At 57.3% G+C, this 17,388-nt stretch overlaps 1 protein-coding gene across 2 annotated transcripts; it reads right to left on the minus strand.

Annotated features, from left to right (window-relative positions):
- Positions 1 to 82: 82 nt before the first annotated feature.
- On the minus strand, positions 83 to 16,307 carry FHOD1 (formin homology 2 domain containing 1). 2 transcript variants are annotated; one of them, XM_068991856.1, is made up of 24 exons: positions 16,087 to 16,307; positions 8,127 to 8,233; positions 7,668 to 7,732; positions 7,341 to 7,408; positions 7,159 to 7,264; positions 6,988 to 7,082; positions 6,613 to 6,724; positions 6,432 to 6,526; positions 6,179 to 6,322; positions 5,907 to 6,040; positions 5,610 to 5,825; positions 5,454 to 5,477; positions 5,007 to 5,060; positions 4,055 to 4,170; positions 3,357 to 3,967; positions 2,890 to 3,045; positions 2,489 to 2,671; positions 2,284 to 2,403; positions 2,047 to 2,208; positions 1,210 to 1,400; positions 930 to 1,122; positions 686 to 848; positions 411 to 611; positions 83 to 338 (listed from the first exon to the last, which is right to left on the minus strand). In XM_068991856.1, the coding sequence occupies exons 1-24, from the start codon at positions 16,285 to 16,287 to the stop codon at positions 256 to 258; spliced, it is 3,600 nt and encodes a 1,199-aa protein (XP_068847957.1). In that variant the 5' UTR covers positions 16,288 to 16,307; the 3' UTR covers positions 83 to 255. The 2 variants fall into 2 exon arrangements, with proteins under 2 accessions (XP_068847957.1, XP_068847959.1); XM_068991858.1 differs by lacking the exons at positions 5,007 to 5,060; positions 5,454 to 5,477.
- Positions 16,308 to 17,388: the final 1,081 nt, after the last annotated feature.

Here is a 17,388-nt window from a genome sequence, read left to right on the forward strand (position 1 = left end):
GGTGGGTTCCTTGAAGGAAGAAAAAGACTTGATTGGCTAGGAAAACTTTATTATGCTCCATGCATCCAGGGAGCTCACACATGCACACGCACACCCACACGGGCACACATAGCTAATACTGCTCACGGCACTGGCCACGGGCCCAGAGTGGCCCTAGAGTTGAGAAGAGGCCCAGAATTCTGCTTTGGTGCCTCCTCACTGTAGTCTCCTGCACTGCGGGCTGTGGCCCAGATAGGCATTCCGGAGGCAGCACCTTCACACTTCCAGGCCAGGACCCTTGCTCAGTCCAAGTGCCTGTACCAGATCCTCTCCCAGCCCGCTCTTCAGCGTCCGTCTCACTGCAAGACAGAGCAGGGTTGGTGGGGCTTGATGGGGTTAAGGTGGGCAGCGGGCATGCGGGGAATACTCACAAGACTTGCGGTTGCCACGGGAACGCTTGCGTTCCCTAGCAGCTAAGGCACGGGGGCTGCTCTTGGTCACTGACTGCACCAGCAGGTCCATGATCTCATCTGAAGTGTCACTGGGTAAACTGGAGCCTGGAGGTTCTTCCAGGGGTACAGTGGAGGGCCCCACTGCTGTAGGCATGACTGGGGAGCTGCTCTGGACCATGCCTGTGGGAGCCAGGTAAAAAGGTCAGGCCAGAGTGGCCCCAAAGCCCACTGCCCCCAGCAGCCATTGGTCCTACCTCTGCTGCGACGGCCATGTGTGGCATCCTCAGGCTTGCTGGCCAGCAGACTCTTCATGGTGGCATGACTATCAGCATCACCTTCTCCCAACCCACTGCTCACAGCCACAGGGATAGACGGCTTGCTGGGGGTTTCCCCAGCCACACCCGAGAACTTCTCTGTCTAGAGAGGGGAAAGGGGGTGAATGGAGTGTAGAAGAAGAAAACCACGGCGGTGGCAGTCAAGACCGGAAGGCACACCCACCTCAGTGATCATACGTCCCCGGGTCTTGTTGCGCTCACGATATGTGGCCCGCTTCTGCTGCTGCTGCAGCACCCGGTCCCGGCAGGTCCGATATTCCAGTGCAAACTCCCGCAGCGTGTGGCAGAACTGCATGATGCGGACCTCACGGGCTGCCTCTGCCGTGTACCCCAGGTACAGCAGGAAGGCGTGGAACCTAGGTGGGTAGAATGGAGGGGAGGGCTGAGTCCTGCTTGGGGTCTGAGGGATGGTGGTGGCAGTCCTGCCTCTGCATTGCCCCCACCTGTTGCAGACACGGCGGTGCACAATCCTCAGCATGGCAACACGGCGGGTACAGTGAGCCAGGAAGTGGGTGAGGCGGGCACGCAGGGCTGGAGCCAGCTCATGCTTGGCCAGGCTCCGCAGGCTGTCTTCAGCTGCCCGGCTCCGGCGTTCCAGCTGCCCCAGGTTCTCAGTCAGCTGCTCAAAGTCCACCTGGAAAAGCAGGGGGTAAATATGCAGTCCCCCTACAGAAAGACACTGCCTGAGGCTGCCTCTGTGCTGGGATGGTCAGCCTGGACCTTGAGCAAACAGCAGATCCGACCCCCGCCCTCCAAAAGTTCAGTCTCGTGCAAGAGACCAGCAAGTCCGTGTGATACAGTAGGGAATAGAGGTTTCTTGGGATAGTGAAAGTGTTAGCTGCTCAGTCATGTCTAACTCTTTTTGACTCCATGGACTGTAGCCCACCAGGCTCCTCTGTCCATGGAATTCTCCAGGCAAGACTACTGGAGTGGGTTGCTATTCCCTCCTCCAGGGGATCTTCCTGACCCAGGGGTCGAACCTGGGTCTCCTGCATTGGGGCCAAATTCTTTACCATCTGAGCCACCAGGGAAGCCCCTTCTTGGGATAAGTGGCAGCTAAACAGACCCAAAACTGAGTCGGTGTAGGCAGGCCAAGAGAAGAGTGTTTCTGGCAGAGGACAGAGTCCACACACAAGCCCAGAGCCTGAGCAAGCCCTGGCCCGGAGGGAGGGAGAGGAGCGGTGCCCCTCGCCACGGCCAGCCTTAGTCGGGTCCGTCGGGTGCTGACCTTGGCGCAGCGGGCCAGGGCAGGGATCTCTGAGCAGAGGGCAGGTGCTGACCTTGGCGCAGCGGGCCAGGGCGGGGATCTCCGAGTAGAGGTCGGAGGAGTCGGGCCGGGCCTGCAGCACCAGGGCGCAGAGGTGGTGCAGCAGGGGCTGGCGGCGTACTGTGTCCTTCACTTCCGACACCTTCTCCAGGTAGCTCAGCTCAAAGCCGCTGCTCTGAAACGACCCGTCTGAGCCTGGGCCGGGGCGGCTCCAGAGTCCTGTCCTCACCCCCGCAGGCTCTCAACTCACCTGGGAGCCATTGAGAAAGTTGCCCACAGCCAGCAGGGTGGCCAGGATGCAGCGGAAGGTGGCATTTTGCACCAGTTGTTCCATGCCCACTTTCAGGTCGAACAGTGGCTCTGCAATTTCCTGGTAGGGGAGATCAGGGACTCAGACTACACAGTCATCATGCTCCCATGTCCCTACTGCCTGTCCCATCCCGTGACCCAAGTACCCGCTCCATGCTGTCATAATCCAGTTTGAAGGCCCAGAGCTGTAGGCGGGCAGCCAGGCCCCCGATGGAGGCGAGAGTCATCAGGAAATTCTCGGCTGGGCCCAAGGGTATGTCGGGATTGGCCAGCTGGGCCTCCTCGATCTTCTGCCGCTCCTCCTCCGTGGGCATCATGGTCAGTAGCTTCTGAGAATGCACCCACCGCCCCGCAGAGGCCACTCAGTGCTGGCCTGAGGCCTTGGGTATTGACCTTGACTCCTCCCTAGGTCATCTGGGGCAGTCTCAGAGTCTGAAGACTGCTCTGCAGAAATGCCAAGCCCATGCCCACCACTGGAGGGGCAGGAAGTGGCCACCAACCAAAGGAGAGGACCCAGCTCCCCACACCCCTCACTGTGTATCCCTACCTCGATGCCATCCTTGCTTACGGCAAACTCATCAAAGTTGAGCAGGGCGGCCTTGATCACGTGCACAGGAGGCAGTGTGGTTAGGCCGATGTTGATGGCATTGCTGCGCTTGGGGTCCAGCACTGTGGTCATTGTACGGCGGCCCTCACCAGCTTTCTTTGACATTGGGGGAAGGGCAGTATAAGACTGGGAAAGGGTCTAACTGGGGCAACAACCTAAGAGGGCACACCAAGGCCCCACTCTCAGTAGCCCAAATGGTGCAATTACCCCACAGCCAGGGCTCTGGGATGTGCAACGCCTTAGGATGGGCTTAGATGCTAGTTAGGGATGGGCTAAACTCTCATTGAAGGACCTCAGACAAGTCCCTCCTCCTTTCTTTGCCTTAGTTTCCCCCGCAGTTCAGACCTTTGAGCTCTGGCTCCCTCCCCTCTCCCCTGGGGTTACCCTGCAGATGAGGGTATGCTTACCTTGGAAGGCAACACGTCCTTGGCTCGGGACTCAAACAGGTGTTCTAGCCGGGCTGTATCCACCGAGACAGGCTCTAGTGAGGCCCACAGGGTGGGGCTGGGCCCAAAGCGACTGCCAGAGCCTCCACGGACTCCAGCCAACTTTAGCTCCCGCCAGAAGAGTTTTACTGTTTTCCTCTTGGTGGGGAGGGCAGGGCCATCAGGTGCTGAGTGGGGAAGAGGGGCAGCAGGGGGTGGGGGTGGGGCTGGTGGGAAGGGGCTTTTGAGGGGTGGGGGAGGTGGAGGCGGAGGAGGTGAGAGGCTTCCAGACAGCAGGGGTGGTGGGGGCGGTGGGGGTGGGATCCCTTTCTCCGCCTCCACAGGTTCCACGTTTAGCATGTCCTGGTCTTCATCCTCCCCCAGATCTGAGAAGTCCAGGTCCCCAATGCAGAGCCTGGGTACACGGGCAGGGAGCTCCCACACAGGCTCAGCCTTAGGGCTTGGTGGGGCCAATGGCTCCCTGGGCTCTGGCTCAAGGCTCTGCTGGGCACGCAGCAGGATTCGGGGGGCAGCACTCTGGGGTGTCCTGAGTGCAGGGGTGGGTTCCTGAGAGTGCCTTGATTCTCGGGTGTCTAGACAAAGGGAAGCAGCTGTCAATGTCATGTCTTCTCTAGAGCAACAGGGCAACGTGGGTGGATACTGCCCACCCACCTACTCACCTGGACGCCCATCCATATCATCGGGCATGGCTCCGGCCAATGTTTCTGCCCGGCCCTGGGCCAGCGCAGCCTGCTTTTCTGTTTCTGCTGCTGCTACATTCTCCAGGAACCGGGCTCTGGGGGGAGGAACTTGTCAGTGAAGGTGTCTGACATACTCCAGCCCAGGGTGGTGCGCATGCCTTGCTAGGCCCCTGGGCACTGCCCCTACTTGCAGGCACACACAGACACACAGGGAACAGTCCATGCGCTGAGCAGACCAGGACCTGCCCACGGCCAGTCCCCATTCAGTCTTCCACATTTGGGGAGGTCACTACCAACCCAGTACTCCTAGGTCAACAAATGGGAAAAGTTCTACGTGACATCTAACTTGTAATCTTGCTGTTGTTCATGCTCACTGTTCTGATTCTAGACAAGGACCCTCAGAGCAGGGGAAGGGGCTAGCTGTCCCAGTGGCCACACTAGGCTGTGCCTCCCTTGGCAGCTTCCAAGAGCCATGACCGATGCCAGGAAGGGGGCCTGGTAAATGACAGGCAGTCAGTTTATGTTGACATAATGAAGGTGATCCCATCTCTTTTGGCCCCTCCAGCCTCTGCTGGCACTCAGTCTCTGTCCTGCCCTTAGACAGAGGTTGCTCCTCCACCTCTGCACAACGTAGCACCCTCGGTCCCTCCCAGCACTAATCCTGGGCTGAGGATCCAGAATCGGCTCCAGGTTGGGAATTCACATCCTCATCACTGGTCAAAGCGGTTAAGGTGCCACGGTTAAAGCACAGGGACCTCTATGACCCCAGTGAGCTGTTTTCCAGTGCTTAGTCCTTGGGTATCTGAGGAGGCATAAGTCTGAGAGAGCCCCCCAGCTCTGGCTGCATCAGGCACATGGAACCCCCGCTGGGGGAAGCAATGCTGAAGCCCTGAGCACATGGCAGGCCTGGCAGGCTGGCCTCTGTACTTACTCCAGCCTGGCCTCCCCAGTAGGGACCTGGGGGACAGGTGGGCTCTCAGGGGCCCTGGGTGGGGGGGGGGGGATGAGAGGAAGAAATGGTAATTGTGGTGCCTGCTCCACCCCACAGCGCCCAGTTGCTCACACCCACACAGAGCTGGGCAGTGATATCAGGGGTCACTTCCCAGTAACAATGGGAATAGGAGGGAGTGGGGTAGGCGTGATGCGGGGAAACTGGAAATGGAGAGGAGAGACGGACATGACGCAGGACAGGGTGCAGTAAAAGACAAACACAGCGAAATGAGAGAGTCACAGACAGTGACAGAGAAACTGAGACAGAAGGGGGTAGAGAGACAGATGACATTGACAATACAGGTGGAATGCCAGAAAGAGATGAAGAAAAGCCGCAGAAGGACGAGGTCCAGTCAGAGCCGAACCCCACCCCCCGGCAGTCACTTACCAAACAGGAGCAGTTTGGTGAAGTCTGGAAAGAAAGAGAAAGCACGCGTTTGGCAGAGAAGTTCGGGCAGAGGAGGCGGAGGGCCCGTGGAGGGGTGCAGAGAGGAGGGACAGTTGGAGAGAAGACTCCCACGACAGCCTGTATCTCCCTACTTACTTGTAGACGCTCCTCTCACAGGAGCTGTCGGATGAGGGCGCCACGGAGATGGTCGGAAAGAGGCTCAAGGTGCTATGGAGGCCAGAGGCAGGGCCCACGGGGCTGGAGGCGGGGCTCGGAGGTGGGGCGGGGCCTACGGGGCTGGAGGTGGGGCTGGTCAGCAGGACCGGGCTGGTGGTGGAGGAGGAGACGACCGGAGAGGCGGGGCCTGTGGAGCTGGAGTTGTGGCCTGTCAGGAGGCGGGGCTACTCCTGGCTGATCCACCCCTCCCCAGGCGCCGAGGTAGCTTGTTCTTACCCAGGCTCCGGGGAGCGCACTTCTAGAGAGCGACGGCTCCTCTTGCCCTCCTCTGAGGAAGGTTTTCGGCGGGTGGTGCGCCGCCCACCTGTGACGGCTTCTTCGAGGTCTCCATCCTCCAACCGCAGGGCGTTCTAGCAGAGTTGGGCCCAGAAGGGAGTGGCTGAGGCCCAAGTCGATGGAGTGGGGCCCTGGATAATGGCGCCCCCTCTCTTTCCTCCCCTTCAGCCCCTCCTTCCCCTCCTCTCTCCGGCCCTGATGGCCCAGCCCACCTCGTAGAGTACAAGTTGGGCTCGCAGGTCGACGTCAGTGCCCGCCTTGCTCAAGTGGCGCTGGACCAGTGCTTCCATGCCCTGCTGCTCCAGTGCATCCGTCACGTCGTAAAAGGAGTCCTGGTCCGGGAGGGCTCCCAGAGTCTGGAGGGTGGGAATAGGAGGCCAAGGCTGAAGCTGATGCGGATCAGAGGACAAGAGACTGAGCGGCCCAGGATGGCCCTGGGTTCCCCCTTGGCTCCCCACATCCCACCTTGTTGATGAGGGTGACAGTGTACACCAGCAGCTCGGGGTCAGCGCCGTTCTTCTCCTCCAGGATGGACACCAAATTGGCCCACGGAGGAGCACCTGCCACCCAGAAAGGGGAGAGGTCATGTGGGAACAAGTAGGAGAGAGGGTTCCCAGCGCTGGAGGAGGGAGGGACAGTCTCTGACCCGTGGTGCTGGCCACAGAGTTGACTGCACGGATGAACAGCGGTGCGTTGCTCTCAGAGTATTCCACGAACACCAGCAGCAGTTTCAGGGCTGTCTTCACCACCAAGCGGGACTGGGGGGAGGGGTCACCACGTGTGAGTGCGGCTGGGACCAGACCTGTGCTGGCTCCTGGTGGGGAGGGGAAAGGGCTCCGGGGGGCTGGACCCAGAGAGGACAGTCTAAGCAGAAAGAGCCATCTCTAGGACCAGGTGCTGAACTGCCTTTGAGGCTTAGAGGGGCCACAGACCCACTCCATTCCATCCCACTTTGCTGAGGAAACTAAGGGCCATAGAGGCAGTAGGAAAAGGGTGCGTGGCTGGGTGGAAAGCCACTTACCAGGCTGGCACACAGCGTGTACAGCCACTGCACAGTCTCAGTGTGGGCCACCACCCCCAGCATCCCATCCACAAACAGCATCAGCTGGCCTAGGGCTGGGGACACAGGGACAAGAAGAGGTCAGGAAGGGGTCACTGATGGCAGGGATCACGGGAGAGGGGTGGGGCTAACCTCGGAGGATGTAGCTCTGGTAGTTGTGGTCAGCAGCGGCGCCCACGCGGATCAGGCAACTCAGCCCCTCAGAGTGCACGAATTCAGGCACCAGGTCCTTGTCCTCCTGGGGGCACCAAGGGGAGTTTAGGGGGGTGGGGCTGGGCCTGGATGCCCACCCCCGGCCCACCTCTGAGCCTCACCTGGAAGATCTGCTTTAGTGAGAAGAGGGAGCGGCGGAGCTCAGGGCCACTGGAGCCATACAACTTTTCTGCAAGGGGTAGGTGTGCATGGAAATCTCAAGGGGACACAACCACAACTCCCCGACTCTGGGCAGCACCTATCACAGTCTAGCAGCTGCCCTGGCCCTGGGAGAAGGGGTCAGGACAGGAATAGGAGGGGAAACATCCCGCCTCTCATATGTCCTGTCCATTGTCCAGCACAGGCCTGAAAGAAATTGAGCCAACTGGGAAGGGGGGTGTATGAGGGGGGTATAATTGCTGGATATGCTGATATCCTTACACACTCACCTAAGATGGCATTGACCCTCACGGAGAGCTGGGTCCGCAGGATCAGAGTAGGCTTCCGCCCTTTGCTGGAATCAAGGAGCCCAGTGAGCAGTTCTCAGCCCTTTCCTTGAGTTCCCTCCATCCATGCCAAGGCAGCCAAAGACCTCCCCGCATGCCAACCCTGGCCCAGCTCCTTCCTTGCCAGCTGCTTTTCCGAGCCCAGGGGTTGTCCAGATAGGAGGGTTTGTGCAAATGCAGGCATCTCAATTATGTGGGTGAGCCCCCACTCCCATCCCAGGCAGCAGGTAACACTGGCCAGGCCTTGGGATTCCCCTGGCACGGTTCCCCTGGGCAGCAGGAAGTGACCCACAGCCCTGGCTAGAGATCAGGTGTCTTGGCCGCTGACCCCTGAGCCAGCCCCTCCAGCATGGGAGCAAGGGTGGGAGCCAGCCTTGCCTTCCTGACCCCATCCGCTCTGACCTGATCTCTTCAAAGAAGCCCTCCAACATCTCCCGCTGCTCTTCCAGGGACAGCTCAGGGTCCAGGTAATATCCAGATGGAGACACTTGCAGGGCACAGTCCTCGAGCTGGGGGCAAAGGGACCAGCTGTCAGGGCTGGGGAAGAGGTGGCAGGGGTATGCATGGGGACCCCATGACCTCCTATCTCCCCACCCAGGGTACTGGCTGAGGCCTGCACTGCAGCTACGCATTCCCTGAGCAGTCAGTTCTCTTGGGCCTACTAGGTGCAAAACCCATGCAAAGAGCTTTCTTGTGGCTCACACCTACCCCAATTTTTTAGGTTTCTGATTAGATAATGCTTTTTTGGGGCTGTGCCCGTGCAGCTTGCAGAATCTTAGTTCCCTGATCAGAGTTTGAACTTGCACTCTCGGCAGTGAAAACGCAGAGTCCTAACCACTGAACCACCAGGGAATTCTCAGATAATGCCTTTTGGCAAAGCCTTCTTGGACTCCTCTAGCCATTGCTATGTAAATCCCTCCAGCCCTTTTGTGGACCCTCCTCTGAGGCCTTCCACATGGCATCAGCACATCCTAGGCACTAGGATCCCTCCCCAGTAACTGTGAGTACTCAAGTCCAGGCACCATGTCTGTCTTGTCCATATGACATCTGCAGAGCCTAGCACACATCTGGGGCACAGCAAATGCTCCCTAAATGGTTGTTGAGCTAATGTACGTGAATGAGGAAGGGGGATGGAGACAAGATAGGAGGAAGTTCCTGCCTTCAAGGAAGTTCACAGCTCTGTGTGGTGATAAGTTGCAGCCACAAGCATTCAAGTCCAAGGATAAAATGTTAAGAATGTTGGGAGAAAAAAAAAAAAAAAAGAATGCTGCGAGGTGCAAACCTAGCTCAGGGAGGGATGAGTGTCACTCCAAGTCAAGACAGTGAGAAGAAGGGCTCCCAGTCCCTCCAGGCCTGAGGGTCTTTGCTCTATCCCCAAACAGTCCCCACAGTTCAGTTCAGTTGCTCAGCTGATGCAAAGACTCAGACAGTCCCCACGGTCCTAGCTAAACCTCAAAGGCCTCCAAGAGGCCTTCTGAGCACCAGATTTTAGGGTGTAACTCAGTCAGCCTACTGAGGGCTGCCCTGGTGGCTCAGATGATAAAGAATTCACCTGCTATACAGGAGACCTGGGTTCGATTCCTGGGTCGGGACGATTCCCTGGAGAAGGAGGTGGCAACCCACTACAATATTCTTGCCTGGAGAATTCCATGGACAGAGGAGCCTGGCAGGCTACAGTCTATGGGGTGGTGAAGAGTTGGACATGACTGAGCGACTAACACTTTCACTTTCACAGTCAGCCTGTAGTGGATCCCTGGAACCTGAAGTGTAACAAGAAAGTACATGCTTCATCCATGAGTTCACTGCCCATGCCTCCCACCCACCTGAGCCTCTCCACACAATTACCACTGGGACTACTACCACCACCACCAGGCAGGATGCTTGGCCCCTTGAGAAATGCTGGTAGAGAAGCCTAGTGAGGTGACTCTGGACAGTCTGAGGGCAGCGCCGTGCCTCTCCTCGTCACCTCCTCCACAGCACCATGCCAGTGTGCAGGGCTCAGCTAAGTTCTCTTGACTTGAGAGGCCCAGGGAAAGCCCACCTCTGGAGAGGCAGGGCGTCTTCTGGTCTCCATCTTACTGGACAAGTTAACCTCAACATGTGCCCTGTTGTTCTGTCAGCCCTGCCCTTCTCTGGACCCAGCCCAAGGCTTCCAGCTGCCCTCAGTCCCATGGGGTTAAGGGAGTCCAGCTCCTGCCCCTGTCCTGCCTCCGCTGAGTATTCTTGCTCATGCCTGAGAGCCTGACCTGGCTCCTTCCTGGCAGTTCAGCCTGTAAGGCCCTTGGGTGACACCCCCCCTTCCCTGGGTTCCTGCGTGGGACATGGGACATAGGACAAACACTCCAGCCTGTTCTGTCCCACTTCCTGCTTGGCTGCCTGCCCTCCCCTGGGCGGGCCTGGCCTCTCTCCCCTCCCTGGGAGCAGAGTCATCCTCTCCAGGGCCTACTGGGAATGGGCCCTGCTATAGAGAGGCAAGGCCCCAGGGCTGAGGTACTTTGTCTGGGGCCAGCTCAGCTGAGGGCAGTCCCACATTTCTCCTGATCCCTCTTCCCACATAGTGACTCAGCAGCCACCCTACTCCACCCCCAGCCAGGCACAGCCATATCTCCTTCCACTTTGGACTGGAAGACTCTGGGACCCCAAAGCCACAACCCCCACTCAGAGATCCCTCAAATCACACACATGTAGAAGAGCTCATTCATTCAAATATTTATGAACCTGGCTGGTTTTACGTGCTCAGGACACACCAGGAAATAAGCTACTCCCTCTGCCTTCCCTGTCTTCCAACTCTGTTTGGGAGGTAGGCAGGTTTGACTCAGAAAAAGGTCACAAATAAATGCAGAAGCACAGCCTCGGGTGCTGAGAGGAGACTGTGAAGGTAAACACTGGAGGGGTGAGCAGATTATGCCTGGTAGCAGCCACACAGCCAAGTATATGGTCAGGCAGGGTGTACACACACACACATACACATGCTACTGGCTGTGCACAGGTGAGCACACCCACAGAAAGCTCTCTTCTCCTCCTGCAGGCCCACATCCAGGATCTAATTCTGTGAGCTGAGAATGGCCCTTTCCTTTCAGAACCCCTGGGATGCCCACATCCCTTTGGGGCAGGGTCCTGAAGACTGAATGCTCCAGCACCCTCCGCCTCCTCAGATGAGCCCCTTTCTCTCTGTGATGGTAGCCATGGCTCTTCCAGCCACTTTGCCTGTCTTATCCTGCCTAGGCCCCAGTTCTTGGGGGGAGGTCCAGAGCCTCTAGGATGATTCCCGCCCCCCGCCTCCACTTCTAGCTGTCTGTTCTGAGGAGATGGAGTGGGGGGCAGGATCAGGCAAGCTGCAAAGAGCGGAGACTTCTTGCCAGCTGGGTGCTGCTTGTCCCTCACAGCCCTGGCCCCTTCCTGGGGTCACCCTTCTGAGCGCCAACCCTCTGGGCCTTGTTTCTCGCACCCTGGGGCTGGGCCAGCCTCGAGGCAGCCCAAACTCTGGTCCCTGCTGACAGTGCTTGGGGTCAGCACAGGCCCATATCTTGGATTGTCTCCAGGCTCTTGTCTTCCTCATTTCTCTGATGTTTGCCTTGGGGTGGAGGCTCCCAGCTCTAGCTCATTTTTCTCTATTTATTTGCTTATTCTTACTGAGATGTTGATTTTACAATATTGTATAAGTTTCAGGTGTACAACATAGTAATCCACAATTTGTAAAGATTGTACTTGGGAATTCCTTGGTGGTCCAGTGGTTAGGACTCCAAGCTTTCACTACCGAGGGCCCCAGTTCAACCACTGGTCATCCCATAAGCTGCGTGGTACAGCCAAAATTAAAAAAAAAAGATTTAGTTATTCTAAAATACTAGCTATATTCCCTGTGCTGTACTATCTATTCTTGCGCATGCAAGCATGCATGCTCAGTCACTCAGTTATGTCTGACACTTTGCGACCCTATGGACTGTAGCCCGCCAAGCTCCTCAGTCCATGGGATTCTCCAGGCAAAAATACTAGAGTGGGTTGCCATGCCCTCCTCCAGGGGATCTTCCTGACTCAGGGATCAAACCCAGGTCTCCTGGATTACAGGCAGATTCTTTACCATCTGAGCCATTGAGGAAGCCTTTGTAACTTATTTTATATATAGCAGCTTATACCTCTTAATCTCCTACCTATGTCTTGCCCATTTTTCTCTTCATTCCTTGGACTCAGGCTTTTCTGGCAGCTCAAACCAACTTGTCACATGTGGTTTTATATTCAGGGGCAGCTTAGGGGACCATGGTGTCTACTCCCCAATATTTTTCATAACAGTATAATTGGGTGAGAATGCCAGGGGCAAGGAAGATGGAGAAAAATGAAGAATTACATGCTGAAGGATTCTTGTTTTAGGAAATAATTTAACTATCTGTTTCTTCTCCTTTCCTAATACCCTGTGTTCTGATGTTTTCTATTTTAATTTGTTAATATGGTGTATCACATGATTGATTTGTGAAGACTTCTTGCATCCCTGGGGAAAAATCCACTTGATTGTGGTGCATGATCCTTTAATGTGTTGTTGGATTCTATTTGATAGCATTTTGTTGAGGATTTTAGCATCTATGTTCATCAGCAATACTGACCTGTAATTCTCTTTCCTCCCTTTTATCTTGGGTCTCCAATTGGACTTTGGCTTCCTGAATGAGATGACATGAATGGGCCTTGAGGGTGGGAGCCCGCATTTGTTATGCCTTCTCTGTGCCACATACTGGGCTGCCTGGTGCCTTGATTCTCCTGATAATCCTTCTATAGGTGAGGAAACCAAGGCCCAGAAATTCTGTGAATTTGCCCCAGGTTGCACAATCAGGAATGGGACCAGGGCTCCCTGAACTGATCTTGGGTTCATGGACTTTGGAAATGCTCCAGGGAATCCTGGGCGGGAGGTGGAGTGAGGGCTGGGGCCTGTGGGGTTGCCAAGGGCTGGAGAATGCCCCTCAGCTTTCTGAACTGTGCAAATACCCCAAACTGGTCCTCCCAGTTCCGTCAAGGGAACACGAATGAACACACGCACATCATACCTGCTGGGGTAACAGAGCCAACTTCTGTCAGGACCAAGTTCATGGGGTCCCTTACCAGGCTGCAGCCCAGAATGAACAGCAAATTGGACATGCTGGCCCCAGGGAAGGCTTGGGGGAGACCATGACTCATGCTCACATCACATCTTCTACAGTCTCCCAAAGAGATCTCCAAAGGGCTCAGCTGATCACCAGAGGACACCATCTTATTAAGAATCCTCTGGGACCCTGCCACATGGTCCCTGTCCCAGAAGGTCAGGTTCACACTTTAGCCCCTTTGCCACAGCTCTTCCTGAGGGGTAAACTGAGGCTGGAGTAGGGAGGGGCAAGGTCAGGAAACAAGTACACTTGCTCCCCTGCAATGTTTAGCCACAGCTGGGAAAACAAAGTTGCTGGGAATGAACAGATTTCTAGGGTCATCTCTGCTGCTAGGAATGGGGGCTCCTTTGGCCTTTGCATCAGGGTCAGAGCAGTACCCAGGTCCCTCTGTCTGGAGCCCAGGGAGAAGGAAGTCTGTACCATCCCAGATGTGGCAGAGCCTTGGGATATCAGGGAGGGGCTCCGGAGGCAGGCCCAGAAGGGCAAAGGGTAGCAAGCAGAGTGGGACTGGGCAGCTTTGGGTAAAGAAGATGAGGCAGGGCCAGAGGGCTAGGTTCTCCTTTAGGGCAGGGGCCCCTGTCTCCAGACAGATCCCCTGAGTTCCCCTGGGGACACTACACATGACCCAAGGCACTGCCCGGACACACCCCCACCCTCCACCTCCCAAGGGCCAGGAGATGAGTCAGAGGCTGTGGCCAGGAGCTTCCTCCTAGACTGGGAGGAAATGAGCAAGGCCTTCTCAGACCTGAAAACTGAACATTTAAAAAGGAAGCCCTCCTCGGGGAACTCTATAGGCTAGCCACAGCCCAATGGGGTGTGTGGGGTGGAGCCCCAGAGAGAAAGTGGGTTGGGCCTCTGTACTTTCCCAGGGATTGGGCAGGGTCTGCAGGGTTGAAGGGGGTCAGTGCCCAGAGTTGGGGGGATGGGGGCAGAGGTCACTTGGCTGTGAACTGTTCTGCTGGACAACTGTGCAAAGGATGAAGCAGTAAGCCTCTTATTTTTGCTCTACAGCCTGGGATGGGGAGGTCTGGTATTTGGGGCCACCTCTCCCCTCTAGAGAGCTGTGGAAGCAGGCCTGAGTCATGTCTGTGCCCCTGGGGCAGCACTTCCAGGACTAGCGGAGGGACCAGTTGTTGACAGTTCCTACAAGGAGGAGCCCTGCTCTCTGATGTCCCTGCCCCTACCCTATTCTCAGCCCTTCTTCCTCTGGCCTTCTATTCTGGGGCTGTGGTCACAGTTTATATTTGGCATATACACATCACAGTGCATCTGACCATTCCTGGCAGAGATGCCAGCCCCAGGGAGTCCTGGCCCCAGGCACAGTGGTAACCCAGTGTCCGGGCCCCTATCCTGCCTGTGGGGGATATGGCAGTCCTCAGGTAGACCAGGTGGGAAATCATGAAAGTGGGGAGATCAGAAAGGACTGAGGTGGGGGTTACTTAACATATTATCCTGGTGCTTCCTTCCCACGTGGAGCAGTGGTAAAAGAATCCACCTGCCAATGCAGGATACACAAGAGATGAGGGTTTGATCCCAGGGTCAGGAAGATCCCCTAGAGTATGAAAACGGCAACCTGTTTTAGTATTCCTGCCTAGAAAATGCCATGGACAGAGGAGCCTGGCAAGCTACAATCCAAGAGGTCACAAAGAGCTGGACACAAGTGAGCACACACACACAACATATTAATCCCAGTTCTCAGCTAGGGAGCAGAGAACAGAGGGCAGAGCACCTGGTGAGGCGGTGGTGGTGATGGGTCCCTAAATAAGGGGGAGAGGTAAGGGGTAATGCTGATCCTCCCAAACTCACCCCTGATTGGAGAAGGGGTGTTAGGGCTAAGCTGTGTCCTCCAGGGGCGGGGGGTGGGAGGAATACTATGTTCCCTGTCGTGCTCCAGGTTTATTTCAGTACTAGGAGTTCCAGGAGTCTGGAGGCAGGAACCTGGCCTCAGTTCAGCACCCCCCTCTCCCCAGCGCCCATTCTGAATGGGAGGTGGCTTCTGGCTGGAGGTGCTTCTTTTAGGTCCACTTCGGTATGCTCCTTTGAACAGGGCAGAACAAGGAGGGGTCACATCAAAAGTCTGGAGAGGGCAATGCGCTATCTTCAATCCTTGTCCTTGAAGCCTGAGCTCCGCTCAGACACGCGCCACTCCCTAGGCCGAGTCTCAGCGCTTCTCCCGCCCGCGCGCAGAGGCGGGGCAGACCCGCAGAGCTAGGAATGCAGGCTGGGGGCCTGGCGCCTGGGGCACATTCCAGGGGAGACCCCAGGCCCGGGGGCAAGTTTGCGCAACTCGGCGCCCAGCTAAGCCTGGGAGCAAGGGAGGACACTTCCACCAAATCTCGCTTCACCACTTGGTGCCGACTGGCTGGCGAGGCACCCCGGGAGGTGGTGGTGTGCCTCCCAGAGTCCTGGCCCGGAAACCGAGTGCGCCGGAAAGGGCTGCCTGCGGGGGGCTGAGCGCGCCGAGCAGGAGGGGAGGTAGGGCGGGCCATTTGCAAAAGGGCCTCTCCCGGCACCGTGCACGAGTAGGCTCTGGGGTGCAGGCAAACTAGGGCAGGCCGACGATTTAAAATTAGCCCGGCTCGCTACTTCCCTTCCAGCCCCCGGCCGGCGGCTGCTGAGGAGATGGTGGGGGCGGTGACTTAAAGGGCTTTTCTACCAGTGCAGCCTCCCGCGCTCAGGATGTCCCGGGCCAGGCCGCTTCCAGGGAACTCCCCTCACCCCGTGGTCTCACCTCCGCCGGCACTCCCTAGCGGGGCCTCACCCGGCACGGACCACACTCAATCCCGCAGGACCCAATCCTGCGTCAAGACACCTCTGGTGGCCCGCCCCGGGCCCGCCCCTCCTTGTGGTCCCGCCCCCACCTCACCTAAAGCAGGTGAAAGCTGGTCCATCCTCAGTTGCGTCTTCTAGGACCGCTACCACCCAAACGCCCACGCTACCCCCATGCAGAGCAGGCGGGCAGGGAGCGGACCCTGAGCGCCTCCCCAGGTGGCCTCATTTCGAAGGGCAGCCTGGGTGCCGCAGAGTACAAGCTTTCATCTTCCTTCTTCAGTTTCCCTCAACTCGAAAGGCGTTCCCCACCGGCCGGGCAACCTGTACCTTGGGTGCCCAGCCTAAAATTTTCCCGGAGGAGCGCACCCCCTTGCTTCAGCCTCTCCTTGAGAGGCTCCCGAAAGCTTTCATATAGCCGACCCTGAACCAGCAGTAGCCCCCAATCTTTCTCCGACTCCCCTCACCTTGAGCGGCGCCCCCAGCAGGCGGTGCAGGGCGGGTATCTGCGCGCCCAGGGGCAGCGCCCCGTCCAGGGTGCAGGTGGGGGCCCGGCGCGGCTCCGGGAAGTTGGCACATGCGAAAGGGTCCGTGTCCTCTAGGTACTGCACCCGCACGGTCACCAGTGATACAGGTTCCCCGTCCCCGCGGTCTTCCTCGCCCGCCATGGCCCCACCACCGGCTGCCTCCGGGCGGGTCCGGGCCGCGCCGCCGCTTCTACTCAACTAGTTCGCTATCTAGGCGGGGCCGGGCAGGACGCCGAGGGAGAGGGGCGGGGCCAGAGCCAGACGGAGGCGGGGCCGAGAAAGGGGGTGGAGCCAATACTAGTCTCCGGACGCGCGGGGTCGGGGGCAGTACTGCGGTTGGTGGAGCTTGCAGCCAGTCACTCAGAGGGCGTGATCGTGGTCCCGTTAGTTCACAGGCTAGTCCCGGGAAAACCCGAGCTCGCGCGTCCCCCCACCCACTGCGAGAACGCGCAGAGCGTCGAGAGGCTTTCTTTGGGCTTGGGGGCGGTGAGGCTGTGTGCTCTCTTGAGAGACAGCTAGGGTAAGATGGGGTGGAAGTTTCTTCAGATCGTGGCCCGCCAGGTCCGCCTAAATTTAGGGACCAGAAGGTCCTGATTTCTTTCAGCTGAGGTATGAAGTGGATGGGCGTCCTTCATTTGGAGGAAGCAGGGAGATGGGTCCCTTCCAGTTTGGATCAAGAAGTGAAAATAGATTACACTCAATTCAAAGGAGGAGGTGGGATGATTTACCCCTAGTTGGAGAAGAAAGAGGGACGGATGCTCTTAATTCTGGGAAAAGGATAGAATGACTCAGTTTGGCTGCGAGGTAGAACACGTTACCCTCAATTTCGGGGAAGAACAGGGATGGGTTGTACTTCAGTGAAAAGGGGAAACGGTCCTTTTCAGTTTAGGGCAGGATACACCGAATGCCCTCTCAGGTTTGGGGAAAAGGTTGAGTGAATTCTTTTTAGTTTGAAGGGAATCGATAGGTTGGGGTTTTCGTAGTTTAGGGAAGAGATACGTTCTCTTCATTGTCTCATGGAAAGGGTGAGAAGGGTAGACTAGTTTAGGGGAAAGGGAGGCCGGTTGCCCCTCGATTTGGTGAATGAAGAGGAGGAGAGTCCTCCTCAGCCTGAGATGAACTCGGCCCAATCTGGGCCTTGGGGTTTCTGGGGACGATGGGGACAGTTGTCCCTCACAGCTTTCTAAAAGGGCCTAGTGCGCGTGCGCAGCTCTGGTCTGTGAGCGGGGCCCACAGGGGTCT

The sequence above is a fragment of the Capricornis sumatraensis genome, chromosome 20 (genome assembly GCF_032405125.1).
Source record: "Capricornis sumatraensis isolate serow.1 chromosome 20, serow.2, whole genome shotgun sequence".
NCBI lineage: Eukaryota > Metazoa > Chordata > Mammalia > Artiodactyla > Bovidae > Capricornis > Capricornis sumatraensis.